This window comes from Quercus robur, chromosome 3 (genome assembly GCF_932294415.1).
Source record: "Quercus robur chromosome 3, dhQueRobu3.1, whole genome shotgun sequence".
Classification (NCBI taxonomy): Eukaryota; Viridiplantae; Streptophyta; class Magnoliopsida; order Fagales; family Fagaceae; genus Quercus; species Quercus robur.
In genome coordinates, this window is record NC_065536.1 from 49,461,140 (window position 1) to 49,477,656 (window position 16,517).

The 16,517-nt window shown below is 35.2% G+C and overlaps 1 protein-coding gene across 3 annotated transcripts; it reads right to left on the reverse strand.

Moving 5' to 3' along the window:
• Positions 1-6,440: 6,440 nt before the first annotated feature.
• On the reverse strand, positions 6,441-15,659 carry LOC126718188 (uncharacterized). Of its 3 annotated transcripts, none has more exons than XM_050420279.1 (9): positions 15,335-15,659; positions 10,073-10,188; positions 8,774-8,842; positions 8,408-8,523; positions 8,258-8,312; positions 7,860-7,980; positions 7,375-7,422; positions 7,043-7,078; positions 6,441-6,845 (listed from the first exon to the last, which is right to left on the reverse strand). In XM_050420279.1, exons 1-8 carry the CDS (start codon positions 15,447-15,449, stop codon positions 7,044-7,046), a joined length of 675 nt encoding a protein of 224 aa, XP_050276236.1. In that variant the 5' UTR covers positions 15,450-15,659; the 3' UTR covers positions 6,441-6,845; position 7,043. The 3 variants fall into 3 exon arrangements, with proteins under 3 accessions (XP_050276236.1, XP_050276235.1, XP_050276234.1); XM_050420278.1 differs by having other exon boundaries at positions 7,043-7,137; positions 8,774-8,838; positions 10,069-10,188; XM_050420277.1 differs by having other exon boundaries at positions 7,043-7,137; positions 15,335-15,656.
• Between the last annotated feature and the right edge of the window lie 858 nt (positions 15,660-16,517).

Genomic DNA, 16,517 nt, shown 5'->3' on the forward strand with positions numbered 1-16,517 from the left:
TGCCAAGTCTCATCCACGACCACAAAGAGGTCCTAGATCAACTTATGTGTGTCATCATTGCGGGCTTCAAGGACATACTTGACCAAATTGCCAAAAGTTGAGAGCAAAGAATAGTGCAACTCCTCAAAGGTCACGAGGACCTAGAAATGATAGAAGAAATTGGGCAGGTGAACAATCTAGAGATCGAAATGGTGATCCCGGAATGATGAATGTGATGAAGATGATTGGTGCATTCACCAACTGCTTGGAAAGCTTCTCACGAAGGTTTGAAAGCCCTAACTCCCGTACCCAATCCTATAAGGAAATCACCCCAAATGCAAGTGATGTGTGGTGAAAAAGAGTACTCATGCATAAGCATTACAACATGTCTATGCATTAATACTTCCTATGCTTTGCGATGATGTTTGTTTGTTTGCTTGTTGTTTTTGCTAATGTTTGTTTGCTTGTCTACTTGTGCATATTTTTTATTTTTTTGTTTTTGATCAATCTTTTTCTTCTAGTGTCAAAAAATCCAAAAATCACATAAAAATTAGAAAATCAAAAAGTTTGATTGACATTGTTGAGCTTTTGTCTCAAAACCTGTTTTGCCTTGTACCTTTGTGCTAATGGCTTTGTGCATTATCGAGCATTACTTGTTTCTTTACACTCATATCTCTGTGGGAGAAATCTTGAAATCTATGTGATTGTTGTAAATAGATCTTCAAACTTGTCATGAATGATTAGTGAATGGTTATGATGATCTTGAGACATGTATAGACTTGTGTCTATATATCTTCCCACTCTTTATTTTTTGTTTTTGCTAAAAAGAGCTCACCAAATGTAAATCTCCAAATGAAAAGAGATATTGAGCTGCAAAAGCCTGTCGCACATTCTAGTATTCCACTAGGAAAAAAGGTAAGCGACCTAAAATGAAAGTGATTGTTTATTCAAAAAGCCAAAGGCTAGTTCTTCAAAGTGAAATATCATATATCACTCTCATAATGAGAGGTAATTGTCTCAAAGGATCAAAAAGATCAAATGTTATGATTAAAAGTGGAGTCAAATGTAAAGCTCCAAGATATGTTATCTAGTCTTGTGGGAGGTCATATATACATATTTCTATAATTGAGATAGATCACATGATCTAGTGCTAATTGTGTATACCTTGGTTGAATTGATCATTGAAGCTTCACATTAGACTAAGGACTATCTCATTGTTGATATCCACACACAACACACAAGTTTATGTTCAATAAATGTCATAATCATTTGTGTGATTGTACTTGATGAAATGTGTTTTCACATGCTCAATCTTTGTTAATTCAAGCACAAAAAGATTTTTGAGTGTTTTTGGAAAGTATTTTGTTTAAAAAATCTGAAAATTTCAAAAATCCAGTTTTGCCCTGTTTTGGCGGCTTAGTCGCGGGTAAGTCAAGTCGCGAGCCTCAGTCACGTCTTCGCGGGTCATTTTTGGCAACTTGTTCGCGAGTGGAAGGTCCAGTCGCGAGGGTTACTCAGAGATTTTGGCGGCTCAACTCGCGACTCTCTCGCGGGTAGACCTTCCAGTCGTGAAAAACACTTAGAAAATTTTTTCAAACTTTTGTCTTTGAGTGTTTTGGCGGCTTGAACTGGCGACTTTGTGACGACTCACTTTAGTCGCGAAAAACGCGTGTTTGGCAAAAATAGGGGCAGTTTTTAAATCTTTTTTAGTTTTCCCTCGAACTTTTGTGACTGTTCATCTTCTTTCTTAACTGTCTCCTTCCCAAACACTCCATGCTCCCATTTCCAAACTCCATTGTTGCGTATTTTCTGCTCAAAATCTTCAAGTAATAGGCATGGGTTTTCATTCTTGAACTCCTTTCTACTTGATTTTGTGTTTTTCCCCCTTGATTATTCGCATTTGTTTATGTTTTTGAGATGGGTTTGTGTTTCGGCTATTGCTCTATGTTCTTGCTTAGCTTGTGGTTGCTGTTGCTTGAGTTTGAAATTATTTTAGTTGTTGTTTTTAATCTTCCTCATGTGCTTAGCTAAGTTTTTTTTTGGTTACTCATTTTATCTAAACTTGTGCTGATGAGTTGATTCAAAATGTTCTTATTGTGGATGTGAAGTTAACTGTGCTGAATGTGCATGCTCTATTGTGTGAATCTATTGAGAGCATCTGTAAGTTTTACTATGCTATTTATGAGTCATGTCTTTCTCATCACATTGTCTTTAGGATATTTTCTATCTCTGCTGCTTTAATTCTCCCCTGCATTCTCCCTGTTGTTCTTGTGTGTCCACTTTTTAAGCCTGTTCATCTGTGTGGTTGATTTCAGTAGCATGAGGTTTAATTGTTTAGTTCATCTGAGTGGAGGCATTTTTGTCCTGGTCACTAACAAAGTTCTGTTTTGTTCTACACATGTTTTGTACTATGTTGTTGTGGCCTCTTCTGATTGTTCACAGATGGCTCCCTCACCTCCGAAGAAGAAAACTCCTGCAAAGAAGGCTGACAAACGATTGAAAATGGATTCTAATCTGTTTAGGTCGGTTCAACACTTTGAGAGATACAAGAATTTCTTCTTGAAAGCAGGAATTATTCAAGAAAGATTTGTAGATTTGGAGGATTTAAGAAACACCTTTATCCCCAGCTGTTTTGAAGGGAGAGGATGGGAAAAGCTTCTGAGTGATCTCCCTGTAGTGTGTGAACCCCTGATTAGAGAGTTTTATTCAAATGCTGTGATAAAGGAAAATTATTTAAGCTGCTGGGTTAGAGGTAAAGAATTCACTTTGGATGCACATGTCATTGATGATGTGCTAGGGCTTGAAGGATTAGAAGATCAGGAGTTTGTCAATTACAAAGATAGGATTGTATCTATTGAAACTGTTCAACAAAGGATAGGTGGACAGAGAGAAGGGAAATGTCTGAATACCACAGCTTTTCTAGTGGACATGAGGTGTCTAACAATAATCATGATGTTTAACCTATATCCCATAAAGAAGTTGACTACAATCAACTGTGCAAGAGCAATCTTTTTGATGGATCTCAAAGAAAAGACATTCATTGACATCAGTTCCCACATATATGACACTACTGTGGATGAGACTAGAACAACTTCTAGGCCAAAACTAATCTTTCCTAGTTTGCTAATGAGGATCTTTAGAAAGAAGGGTGTTCCAATCCCTCAAGACATCAGTCTCATGTCCACACCCTCTGCAATTAACAAGCTTACCTACAAAAGGATAAGTGTTCGGCTTCCAGGTGAAGAAGATGAAGGTGATGAAGGAGAGGGTGTCCCAATGGAGACTGAGGCGGAGGCAACAGGGCATGCATCAACCTCAACACCCAAGAGGAGTGGCAAAAGGACTAGACCATCAACTTCTTCAGATACACCTCCAGATGCTTTTCAAATCATTCTGGAACGACTTGATGGAATCAGAGGAGTCCAAACTGAGCACTATGAGAGGATGAGAGCCATGCAGGACCAGATTGATATTTTGTCTGCAAAACTTGACAGCTTCACCACCCAGCATGGACAGTGACCCTTTGGCCATTCCGGTCAAAAAGGGGGAGATGTTCTTTCTGTTGTTGATGAGATTGTTGATGAGAAGCAGAAAAGCAGCTCTTAAGGGGGAGTAATGTGTTGAGGGGGAGTTGTCAAAATCAGAGACATTGTTTATATATGCTTATGTTTTGGGTATTTAATAGTTATATGGGTTTGATACACTGTGGTTTTCGTGTATTCTTGTTTCTAACTCATAATTTACAATCTTGGTTTAATCTTTTATATATATATATTGTTGATGTTTTTCAGTTATATTGGTTTTATACCCATGTGCTTATGTAAACTTTTAGGGTTATTATTTTATGCATAATCAGTAGGCTTTATGGTTTGTACCTTGCTTAATGCAGCCTTTTATGCTATGTTGAAATCAGTACTTCTATCTAAATGTCTTGCATTTTGATTTATGTACTGTCACTATTGTGCCCTTGTAGGATTGTTCCTAGATGCACATACTTAGTGTATTATGCATTGGTTAAGTGTTTGGCATGCAAGAGACTTGCATTGAGCTTGTTAGCTTGTATGTCCTAGTGTTCATTCCAAGTGTGAATGAGCATTGTGGTCACTACCTTGTAGTGATTACTTGGTTGATCAAGCCATGGTTTGTTTCTTAACTCCATCTTTGCTTGATTACATATTGCCTGTTTCATATGCATTTCACGATTTTCTGCTTACAATGATCATGGTGTATTGTTGTGTTTCAGAAGTCTTATATTCATATGATTCAAGTGCTTCACAGCTTCTAGAGTTAGGTGTGAGTGAGTTTTGCTCAACTGTTCCCAACTCACATGTTAAGTCTAGAGTCTGTTTTAGGGTTTTGTCACGGAATAGCCAAAGGGGGAGATTGTAAGGTTGAATTTATTCAACCATCTAATTGGCTTTATTCCGTGCCAAATTTGCTTGTATTTCAGCATTTAGTAACCCTGCATTTAGGTGGGCTTGTTGTAAGAGTAGTGAGTGAGATAGAGTGAAGTTTGCTCAAGAGTGTGCAAGAAAACAGAGACTCGCGGCTTGGCCTCGCGGGTGACTCGCGGCTGCAAGCCGCCAGACGCAGCACACGTGCCAAGCATGCCGAAAGGTGAACAGTCATGCTAGCTGGAGCACTACAGGACAAAACAGGACAACTGGCCGTACGGTTATCTCGCAACTGGATCTCGCGACTTAGTCAAGTCGCGAGGTCAAGCCGCGAGCCACCCCTGTTTTGTAAATCTTGACGTTTCAGATTTCTCTCTTACTCCAGTATAAATACCCCTTTTACCCACAAATGAAAGAGAGCTTCCAGAGAGAATTTTGAGAGAGAAACCCTAAAGAAAAACAAGATTGGTTCACCCACAATCTATACATTAGAGTCTCTTTAAATTCCTCAACTCTCTTCCTCTCCATTGTCAAATCCTTGAGAGGCATTTTACCAAACCTTGTTCTCACCATATTCATCACTGTGAGAGGGCTGTTTGGATTTCTGGGAAGTAGTTAGGAAGGAATCAATCTACATTGGTTGATGCTACGGTCTAGTAGTGGAATCCGGGAAGCTAGAAAAGAAAAAAGTTCGGCACAACCTCGTTAGAGTAAGAAGCTTTGAGGGCTTAGGTGCACTGGGTAGATTAGGCTTGGAGGGTCTATTGTTGTCCATGTATCCCAACTATATTTTCTAGTGGATTGTTTACCGCTTGGAGGGCGGTGGAGAGGTTTTACGCCGAGGGCTTCGGTTTCCTCTTCGATAACACATCGCGTGTTATCTTTGTGTTTGCATCTTCCTTCCCTTTTATCTTTGCCTTTTATTATCTGCTGTGGGTTGTGATTTTAATTTGGCTTAGATAGTTTTTCCAATTCTATATTATAGCTTATGTTAATTTTCCGCACACTAGTTGTTTGACATATTGCTTGAATTGGTTAAGTTGTTATTTGGGGATCTAAACGTTCAAGGGTGTTTATACACATATTTGAACTTTCAGATAGTATTAAAATTAAATTACCAGCCACTGAATGGTGAAGAGTTCTGATTCTGGTAGTGCTTGCAATTCTTTTAGGAGATCCACAGTGTAGAATCTGAGTAGATCTGGGCAGGAAGTTTGTTATGAATTAGAACTTGGCAGGTAGGGTATTGTACTTATCAGCCGATGATGTTGCTGCAATGACGATTGAATTTGAAAGAACCGTTGCAGGAGCCATAGAAAGAGAGAAGTGGGTTGACTTGATTTTTGAATGTAAAATTACTTGGCACTCTTGTTTGTGACCATTGGCTGACATTTCTCTTACACTGGTCAAATTTCAGGAACCAGGATTATCATTTTTCTAGCGTATGAATAAACTTATTTTCATCAGTTTATTTTGCTTAATGTGTACGAGTATTATTGCACTCAGGTAAAACTAAACTTTAAAAAGATGTACTAAAGAAATAAACTAATTAAATAGGCTCATCCAAACTAATTAGCACGGTTAGGAATTTTTATTTTAAAAAAAAAAAAAACACCTCAGGTGTATTTGTGCTTGTTTGTGGGAACTGTTATGTTAGTTGGCAAAATGTATTTTTTTCATGTTAAACCTTTACTTTAAGTTATTTGAGTAGGTCAACTGGTGTGACAAAAGCCAAGAAGTGATCATATGTGATTCTTTTTGCTAGGTAAATTGGGAAAGGAGGCTGATGAGGTTCAAACCCTAGTGCCCAAATATCAAAAAAGGCTCTAAAACTAACTATTGGGGCATCTCCTGGAACCCTCTCTTCCTTATGATTTCTCACACATTTAAGGATGCACACAATTCGTCACATAAAAGCAAAGAATCAGGTAACCAATCAATTTAAAAGAGAGGCCAAATTCTTATTATATTCAAGTACGATGGGTTTGAAGCCTCACAAAAAAGACTTCTATCCGTACTCAAAAGTGGAGTTTCAAACTTAAAATGGAGATCATCACACGGTAACAATATCATGACAAACGGTGGCGACCTTTTTTATTCACTATAACTTTCAAGATCAAAACTCACTCAAAATAAGGTACAAAAAATCGCCCTTCAATGTCAAAATTTTTTCAAGTTGAATGTAAAAATAATCAAATCAGGTATTGATGGGTCATATAATAGGGTAGGGTTGGGAGTGATAATGAAGCAATTAGAGGCTGCCCTTTGTATCAAATAATGAAGTTATGAATTAGCTGAGAGAGAGAGAGAGAGATTCTATAACTTCAAGAACTAGTCTCAGAAGTCCCGCCTGCGTTTTCAGGTTGACTACCATTAACAAAGAAGGCTAAAAGAAGGCATGTCTTCTATCCTTAGGACATCATCCATTAGAAGTTCCCTTTCAAGCTGAGCCCGAGTAGATTTTAGAACATCCTATACCATGTAAACTCTAGTCAGAACCCATCTAAATCAATACTCAACCAGGCAGCTACTCAAAAGAAAACTAATATTATACGTTTAGATTTTATGAATTATATAAGTTTAGGCATCATAAGAAGCTGTCCAGTCAACCTGAAGCATATAACCCACAATGACGTATTTTGTAAGCAAAAGAAAGCATGGTTTCTCACATTAAACTCCATGTATGTTGCATTTCTCTCGAGCCACTGCTTGTCCATTACCAAGAAAGCCACACAATAAAGCAAGTCAAATGTCCACTCATTTTCTGAAAACACATATGAGAACAGATCATGCAAGGTTATGTTCACGTATATAATAATATAGATGTCATGAAATCATACGCTAAGCCGGCCATTATCGGGCATCACTTGGCAAAGGCAAAAGACACAACTTGAGGTCAAAAACTAGTTAAGCTTTTTTACCAAACGCCAGAGCAGCAACACTGCAGTGAGCTTTTCAAAATACATAATCGATACTAAAAAGTATAGTTGCAGGCTCTTACCTGACAACATTTGCAAGAAAACTGCTCTGACAAAAGTCCTGGGTTTTGCTGCCAACAAAGAAACTCTCCATGTTAGCAATCTTCCTCCCAAAATACAATTATAATCAACAAGTTGTGGGGCAATTTTTTTTTTACTGACCGCTGACATGGCTCTTTGTAATTGATGCATGGTAAAAATGATGCCATATGAAAGTAATGTTTACTCCAATTTCAACCAGATATATTATGAAAATGTTATGTTGTCCCTAGCTTTACTCAATTGAAATTTCCTGCCATGTATAGTTGGTTCATTAGAGCTCGTTATTAGACATAGCCTAGAAAATGAAGGATAGTCTAGTCATATTGTTAGTCAAAACTTGCAAGATGGGGTTTTTTTTTTTTTTTTTTTTTTTCTTGCTGAATCTTTTTTTTCTATTTTAATTTTTTAGCTGAATGCAAGATAGGGTATTCAAATCTGGGAAAAATGTACTGCCATGCGCTCTTACATGCATGAAGGTCAAGCATTTGCATGATCATGAAGGTGATATTTACACCAGCAACGGCAAATGGATATTCCCAAGCAGCTCGATTTCCTCCCTGCTTTTTCAGTAGACGCTGAAAAGATGTCTGCAGCAATAAAAAAAACAAAAAAAACAAAAAAACTATATATTAAAAGTTAAAAACAAGTTGAATCCTTCATTGAAAACCCAATATGGTTAAAAAAACAGGATCAAATTTAGTATAGTTATATTCCAGGTTTCCAGCATGTGAAAACTTTCTTTTGTGAAGTTGTGAACGCTAAGTCAGTGCATAAATGATTTTGAAACCAAGAGAAGATAAGGTTTTGGCAGGAAGAACAGAGTCTGAATCTATTGCACATTGAAGAGCCAGGTTAGAATCTTACGGAATATGTCTTTGCAAAGAACAATAAATTCTCCAACGAAATGAATCCAGCTCCTCTGTTAAGTTGCAATTGTCAACAACTGAATAAGAGAAAAAGCCATAAAATGATAGGAGAAAGCAGTTCACAGGGATGACAAGAGGTGAAAATAACCTGAAATCAGTGGAAGGATCTCTTCCCTGCCATCCCATTTCTTTCCATTGATCCGATATCAGGCCGTGGAGCTCCTGACCAGGGTATGTAGCAGACCATAGAGCTCTCAAAGCACCCTATACTAGTAAAACTTTCTTACTAAGTAACTTAAAAATATATATATATATATATATATATATTCATAGAGAAGAGTGAAATTCATAGAGAAGTGTGAATTATATCAGAAACATAGGTTTAACACTTGGCTCTATTTGTGCGGAAGATTTGTTTATGAAAGGAAACCATTCCATTCTAAATGCTCCATTAGGAGCTGTTTTTCTCCTAGGACAGGCCTACTTTTAACTATTTAAGAATACAATATTAGACCTGATGATCTGGCCTGGAAGCATCAAAGTAAACTTGCATTCTGTGCTTCAATCTTTTCATTCTTTCTTCCTGTAAGAATGAAAACAAGTCTATTACATATGAAATCATTGGAACTCATAAAAAGGTAAACATATTTTAGAATGGCGGGATTTAAAAGAAAAAAAGGAGGGGAAAAGTGCAAAAATAAACTTCAGAATTTGTACCTTGACAATTATACTGTGACTTCTAAATTTGGTTGTATTACATCCTAGACTTTATAAAACATGATAATCTAAATACTTCGTCCATATCTACTAAAAATTATTAATGAAACAACCTATTGGTTGGAGTAAAATTTTGATGGGAGCTAATTATTACACCCAAACACTCCTTAGCTAATTACATACTGAAATGATGCAAAGAATATATATATAGACTTCGGCAGAGAGAGAAACGAACACTGACATATAATAGATATGCATTTATCCATAATATGTTTTTGAGAAGTACTACATTTATAATATTTTTACAACAAATTATATGTGGTAAGTTATTGTTGGTTCTAATTTGAATTCACAACTTAAATTACTTTTTTATTCACGCATAACAACTAACAACCTATTACATAGGATTTATTATGAAAATATTGTGAATATAATATCTCTTTACTTTTTTGACAATGTCCCAAACAAGAATATTGACACGGTAACTAAACATGTAGTTTTGGATCTATGCACATGACATTCAAAAGGAAAGAGAATATTAAATTCTTCTTTAAAGTTTATTGAGGAAAACCAAGATAGTATTAAGTTTCAGTTGGGATCCGGTTTCTTACGCTGGAGTTGATATGTGGAGATAATTTGATATTTGTTTTTTTGATGAATGGCGGATAATTCAATTTTGTTAACTAATTACATTTTTAAAATCAAGAGTAATATTACAGTCACGAACTATTTTACAACATCTTTACAAGTTATTATAAAAAGTATTATAAAATAATTTATAACTTTAACATTTTTTTTAAAATCAATCCTTGGTAGACACTAATGGTACTAGGTGAACTGTGCAATATATCACAACTTATTTTTGAAGGAGCTCAAGCTAAATTTTCACAATTATTGCTGACAAACCTAGCTTTTTTTCATCAATGCCATGCGTTCTATTCTACTCTATGATACGTATAAGTAGATAGTGCGGTAATCTTGATAGAATGGATAAGAGTGTGTTGTGCGAACATGTGCCGAGTCTAAAAATGTTTAGTGAGTATATGTGTTTATATATATACATGTTATGTTCGTAAGTAATATACACAATACTTGCCTGTAGAGGTGTCAAGTTCGTGCAGATTCGCTCATAATTTCCTTTTCTCTTGAAGCAAACACAATTGAGGCCCTTTCCAATCCATGTATGTGTCCCATTAGTTGCATCATCTGCATCTGCACATAAGAATCCGTAATATAAATTAAGCTTAAATTTCAATCATTCGCCTTGAAAGAAATTATTGCCATACACATTCAATTTATATATAGCCTCAAACAGTGATTGAAACAAATACTGCCACCAAAAAAAAAAAAAATGAAGCAGCTAAGAATAATGAAGTTCGAGATTTATTTAATTGGTGAAGCAATCAAGGTATTAATTAATTTAATTGCTGTACCAGTCTTGGTTTCCTTTTGTTAAATAAAGATGTTTATTCAGCCAAAAAAAAAAATTAATTAAAATGATGGGGACCATCCGAAATGGGAAGGTGTGTAGTCAGTGTACAGTGGACAACTGTTATAAATAAATACTATCCCCATGGTCCTTGGAGAAGACAAAAAATGTACTGGTATAAAACGAAGAGTTGCAGCCTTGCTAGCTAATGCAGTTATGTATCCGTACTCTCCTTGGACATAGACACGCACTGAGCTGGAACTTCAGACCTCGGACCACATCCACTCACATGGGGGAACCACTTGACTATACAGTATACACACGCGCTTTGAAGGAGAGAGAGAGGGTTTTTTTTGAGCTGGGGGGGGGGGGGGGGGGGGGGCAGCGGGGGTGTTGAGTTCAAGAGTCTTCCGACACTATTTTTAGAAAAATTCTAGCACCAAGACTGATTGTACAATTTTTGTCACAATCTTTTATGTGTGAAAGATTGTTATTAATAATCCATTTTAAGAAAGTTTTAACATCATTTTTATAGGAAATAAAAAAAACTGTCAAAACATTAATTGTTTTTTTTTTTTTTTTTTCCATAAAAACTTTCTTTAACTAGATTCTTAACTAGTGCCCTAAGGGCACTCGTTAGCATTTTCCAAAAGAAAAAGGTCTATACTTTTATCACTAACAATTTATTATGCGGCGAGCTATGACAAAAAATTATACAATAAGGCTGCGTTTGGTTGAATGTAAAATATTTTCCGAATGTAAAATATTTTTATGTGTAAAATATTTTTAGGAAAGGAAAATATTTTCAAGTGTTTGGCTGCATTATGAAAATTGTTCTAGAAAATGTTTTCATGTGTTTGGTTGCATTCTGAAAATGTTATTTTCCTACTAGTTTCTCACATTTTTTCACCCATTTTCTCAGATACCAAACAAATTTTATAATAGAAATTTTCAATATATAAACTTAAAAAAACAAAAAGCAAAACATCATCATTCGTTAAACTCCACAATTCGATCAAATTGAGAGAGGGAGGAAGAGAGAGTGATCAAAAATTGAGGGAAAGGGAGAGATCGGTCATGGGTCATGGGCGACGAGATCGAGACGACGAAATCATTGGTGCGATGAGATCGAGACGACGAGATCGGCGGCGCCGATGAGCTTTGGGTCAAGAACGAGAACGAGATCGGTAACGTCGACGCCGATGAGATCGGTTTTGGGTGGATCGGTCTTGGGTGGTGACAATCTAGATGGCGACGCCAATGCTGGGGTGCAATCTCGGTGGTGGTGCGATCTTGCCGGCGTGAACTCGCCAATGCTAGGTACTCTCTCTTCTCTCTCTCTCTCTCTCTCTCTCTCTCTCTTCACGTCTCCGGAAATGGTTTGAAGTGAAAATAGAAATGTAAACCATTTTCCAGGTCAAAGGCATAATATTTACGGTCAAATGAAATTGATTTCTAGAAAATTCTATTTTCCATGCGCAACCAAACACACAGTGAGGTGTAAAATCATTTCCTGAAATGGTTTTACGCGAAAACAAATGCAGCCTAAGTTGTAGTCCTAATATTGCTCTTATTTCTAAGCTACAAAGAGTAAAAGAAAGGGATTTCAGATTTGCATTCTAAATTTTTTATAAGAAAAATGTTAAAAATACAAAATTTTTTACAAATGACTAATTTAGTATGTGGTTATTGATAAGTGAAAAAATGATATTAATAATAGACCTCAATGTAAATCAATTAAAATTGACCATAATAACAAACGGTAAAAATGTTATAAAATAGTTATTAGGGTAAATTCCACAAACCTACCCTGAGGTTTGAGGAAATACCAATCAAGTCCATAACATTTAAAAATTGACCATCTCAGTCCTTATCCTCAAATGGTTTGTAACGTCCGTTACATCTCTCCTCTCTTTCATCCCTCTCCCTAAAAGTCTCTCTCTTTCCTTTCTCAGATTCTGAAAAGAAGAAGAAAAAATTGAAGAGCAATGACTTTCTCAGGAAAACAAATAGAAGAAAGAGGAAAAAAAAAAAAAAAAAAGCCTTACCATCGACCCAACAAATCTCAAAAACCCGGTGGCCATCAACCATAATCAAAACCCACAAACCTAGCAAAACAATGGAATCAGCAAAAACCACAAATCCAGCAAAACAATGGCGTCAACAAAACCCACAAAAACCATCAACCCACAAACCCATCAGCAAAACTCATCCACAATCCCAAAACCAGCAACCACAGACCACACGCATCAACAAATTTACAAACATTTCAAACCCACAAAATCTTCATCACATCTCCTCTGTGGCTTTCTGTTAATCTGCCACCGACCACCCCACAACAGACCCAATCCAACAATCCAAACCAAAACCTACAAAACTCCAACACACCCACAAAAACCCATATCCTCTATCATCGATCCAAATCAAAACTGACCCACTACAAAACCCACAACCACGGGGCCACCACAAAGACAAATAGAGAGGTGAAATCAGTGAACCTACCACCACGATGCCACCGGACAGACGATGTGAGAATTAGAGGTTATGGACTGAAAGGTCAGAGGAAGACAGAGAAATTATAAATCAGAGAGAGAGAGAGAGAGAGAGAGAGAGAGAGAGAGAGAGAAGTGAAGAAAAAGACAACAGAAATCGGAGAGAGGATCAAAGTAAGGAAGAAGAGAAAGAGAAGAGACATGAGAAAGAGGAGAGTTCTGACACAGATAGAAAGAAACTAAAAAATTACCTAGAAAGTTAACGGCATTAACAAGCCGTTTGGATATTGGACTGAGATGATCAATTTCTAAATGTTATGGACTAGATTGGTATTTCCTCAAATCTCAGGGTAGGTTTGTGGAATTTACCCTAGTTATTATTATAACATAACATTACTCCTTTTATAAAGTAGGTTATGTAATTAGGTTACAAAACTCTATCAAGTAGATGGTCATCAGAATGACAATAACAGTGTCATAATTATTTATACTTTCCAACCCCACTTATGAAAAAGTTTCTCAAAACTTTACATAGATGCGCAAATATAAATATGACCAATAATACACAGACAACTTTTGTTTTTTAAAGGTATGTAGTAGGTGTGGGAGATATGGGGTACAAATTACAGGGTAGAATTTAGGTCATGGGTTCAAGACCAAATAGATACATTTGTAAATTACCCATAGAAGAAAAGATTATGAAAATGTTTCTCTCACTATACTTTTTTTTTTTTTTTTTTAAGAGACAAACACACACATGCATAAGCATATAAGACATTAGACATTACCTGCTACACTATATAAAAAATAAGTGCATTGATGTAGTAACTTAATTTCCTCAATTAAATTCAACTAGTCATGGAAGCAGCAGGAGGTGATAACCAATTAACTTAATTTCCTCAATTAAAATATTTTTGGCTTAAATGAAAAACTTTAAAGACAAAACCAAATAAACTACTTGAATTCTATATTTTACCTAATAATTATTTAAACCTATTCTTAAATTATTATTTAAAAAAAAAAAAAAAACATTACTAAAATCTCTATGATTCCTCACATTTTGCCATGTTTAGATTGGTGATAATTTACTTACATTTAATAAAATGCCTCCACTGTTTAAAAAGTTTCAATTAACTCAATTAGTATTTTTTTTTTTATCAACTAATGAAAACGAACACCATAGATTCAATTATATGAGTTATGATTTATAAAAAAAAAAAAAAAAAAAAAAAAAAAAAAAAAAAAAAAAAAAAAAACACAATAATTTTTTCCACAATAGTTGAAGCCTTTATTTAATTCTCATTTAAATCTACCATTAACGTCATTTGACTTTCTAGTTACTACCTTATCCCTTACGGAATATTTTATGAAAATTGATCAAACATAGAGTTGAACCCCACACTCCATTGTAGGGCACGAAAGAAACAGTCCAATCAGGGACCGTTTGCATGTGATGGGTCTTTGTTGATGTGGGACCCGGGATTGTATATATGGACAATGATTGCATCATTGCATGCATTGCACCGTCCGGTCCACTAAGCTTCACATATCCCGACTGCCGCCTAATCCGGCATTAAAGTTTAAACCTTACCCAAATCTCTCTGTGTTTACCTTACTCTACAGTCTCTACTCTCTTCACTCAAAAATCTTCGGAATCTATCACCCCTTTTTTTTTTGCAAGCCAAAACCCAAAAAAGATAACAAAAAATCTCACAAAATGTCCAAAGATTATGCACCGGAGAAAATAAAAACTTTTTATTATTATTATTATTTACAATCTATATGTTTCAATGAAAAAAATTATGAAAAGTTAGCTTTTAGTATTTTTCAATATTCGGTAGTAAAAGAAAAAAAAAGTCAAATAAAAACTATTTTTTGTTAATACAAAAAGTATGATTTATTTTTAAAAATTATTTTTCACTATTTTATTTTTTTTGAAAAACAACTCTATTTTACAAGCTAAGCAAGTTAAATAAGAGATGTTAGAAGATTATTTTTCAACTCATTTAAAGTTGTTATCAAACATATATAGAAAAATGAAATAGTTTTACCAAAAATATTTTTTTAAAAAAAACCAAACATAGAAAAATAAAATAGTTTTACCAAAATATTTTTTTTTAAATGACTCATTTTTATAAAAATGTGGTGGCTAAAACAAACAGGAAGGATGATCTGACCCTAGTACCCTCCATCCTGTCATGACAACGAGGAAGGAGTTGTCATTTGAACTAACTGAGTAAAAAACGGCAAACAAGACGATTGAACAGTAAAAATGGATCCAAAACGCTCTTTAGATAGAAAACAATGCATCAATTATATACAGTAGCAGAAAGGTTTTGGCTTTTGCATATAAACATTAGATCGAGATTGTGGAAGAAGTTTTAGAACCGAAAGCTATTAAATATTCTCGTAAATCACATAGACTCAGAGCGTGTACCTGATGAAGAGGAAGCTGAAGAGTGAGTGCGTTGGGATATTGAGGGTGAAGCAGAAAAAGAACGGAAGGAAACGCAGGTTCCCTGAGACTCAGTGTGAGTCCTAACCATACTCATCTCAGCTCCGAAACCTATAATTACTAGTATGCGATCCTCCTTCCTATCTATCTATCTATCTATCTAAGCTATCTCCGTTTCAAGTCCGCATTTAGTGCTTTCCATGTCAGAAAAGGCTACAGAATGAGAATGAGAAAGAGAAAGAGAAAGAGAAAGAGAACCACTTCTCAACATTTTTTAAGCGACTGATGAGCGAGTGAGACACAAAATGCGCAATTACATTATAATACCCCCAATCCTTATTAACAAACTTTGTTGTTGCACACTCTTCCGGGTCAAGATGCCAAGTTTTCAACTACGTTTTACTATAATTATTAACTTTTTAGATATGGCATTTGTCAGGAACCATTTTAAGAAATTTTGCACGAGAGAAGAAAAAATAAAGCAATTAATACTTTGACTGTTTTTTCTATTTTCTATAAAAGTTTAGTCAAAAGTTTTGAAAAGTACTGCGTTCATAGTATTTTTACAACAAATCATAGTTAGTTTGTTGTTATTTGTTCAAATTTAAACTTACCACTAACAATAACAACCAGTAACAACCTGTCACTTAAAATTTGTTGTGAAAATGTTGTGAATATAACATTTTTTTTAATAATTACCCTAAAGACACCAATTAACATAACCATTTCTCTTATTATCACGCTAAAATTAGGGCTAGAGAGAGCAAGCTAGGTGGGTTATGACCCCCTTGACTTTACAAAAATCCTCAATCCCTCTTGTAATTTTGGTATAAAAAAAATTAAATTTGGAAATAAATTTCAATAATAGGTCTCCCTAGATTTTAACTAACCATTCATAATTTAATTATATTTTATTTTTATTAAATTGAGTTGTATTTTTTTAGACATGTTAAAACTTCCCCTTTTTTTCTGCAAAAATGTAAAAACTATATATATTAGCCCCCTGGAATAATTTTCTGGCTCCGTCATTGGCTAAAATACTAATTGGTTTTTGGTATAGTTAAGGTTTAATATCTTGTTTGACGATAAGAAACTATATCAATTGAAGTATTGAACTAACCCTTTCTCAAAAAAATAAAATAAAATAATGTTGAACTAACCATAA

Bases quoted from the DNA above. Each gene is read 5' to 3' on its own strand.
- LOC126718188 (XM_050420278.1), bottom strand. From the start codon at position 15,449: ATGAGTATGGTTAGGACTCACACTGAGTCTCAGGGAACCTGCGTTTCC. The intron at 8,313-8,407 runs GTTATTTTCACC...GCAACTTAACAG, and splicing joins GATCCTTCCACTGATTTCAG to AGGAGCTGGATTCATTTCGT. The intron at 7,981-8,257 runs GTAAGATTCTAA...TTATTGCTGCAG, and splicing joins TCTTTGCAAAGACATATTCC to ACATCTTTTCAGCGTCTACT.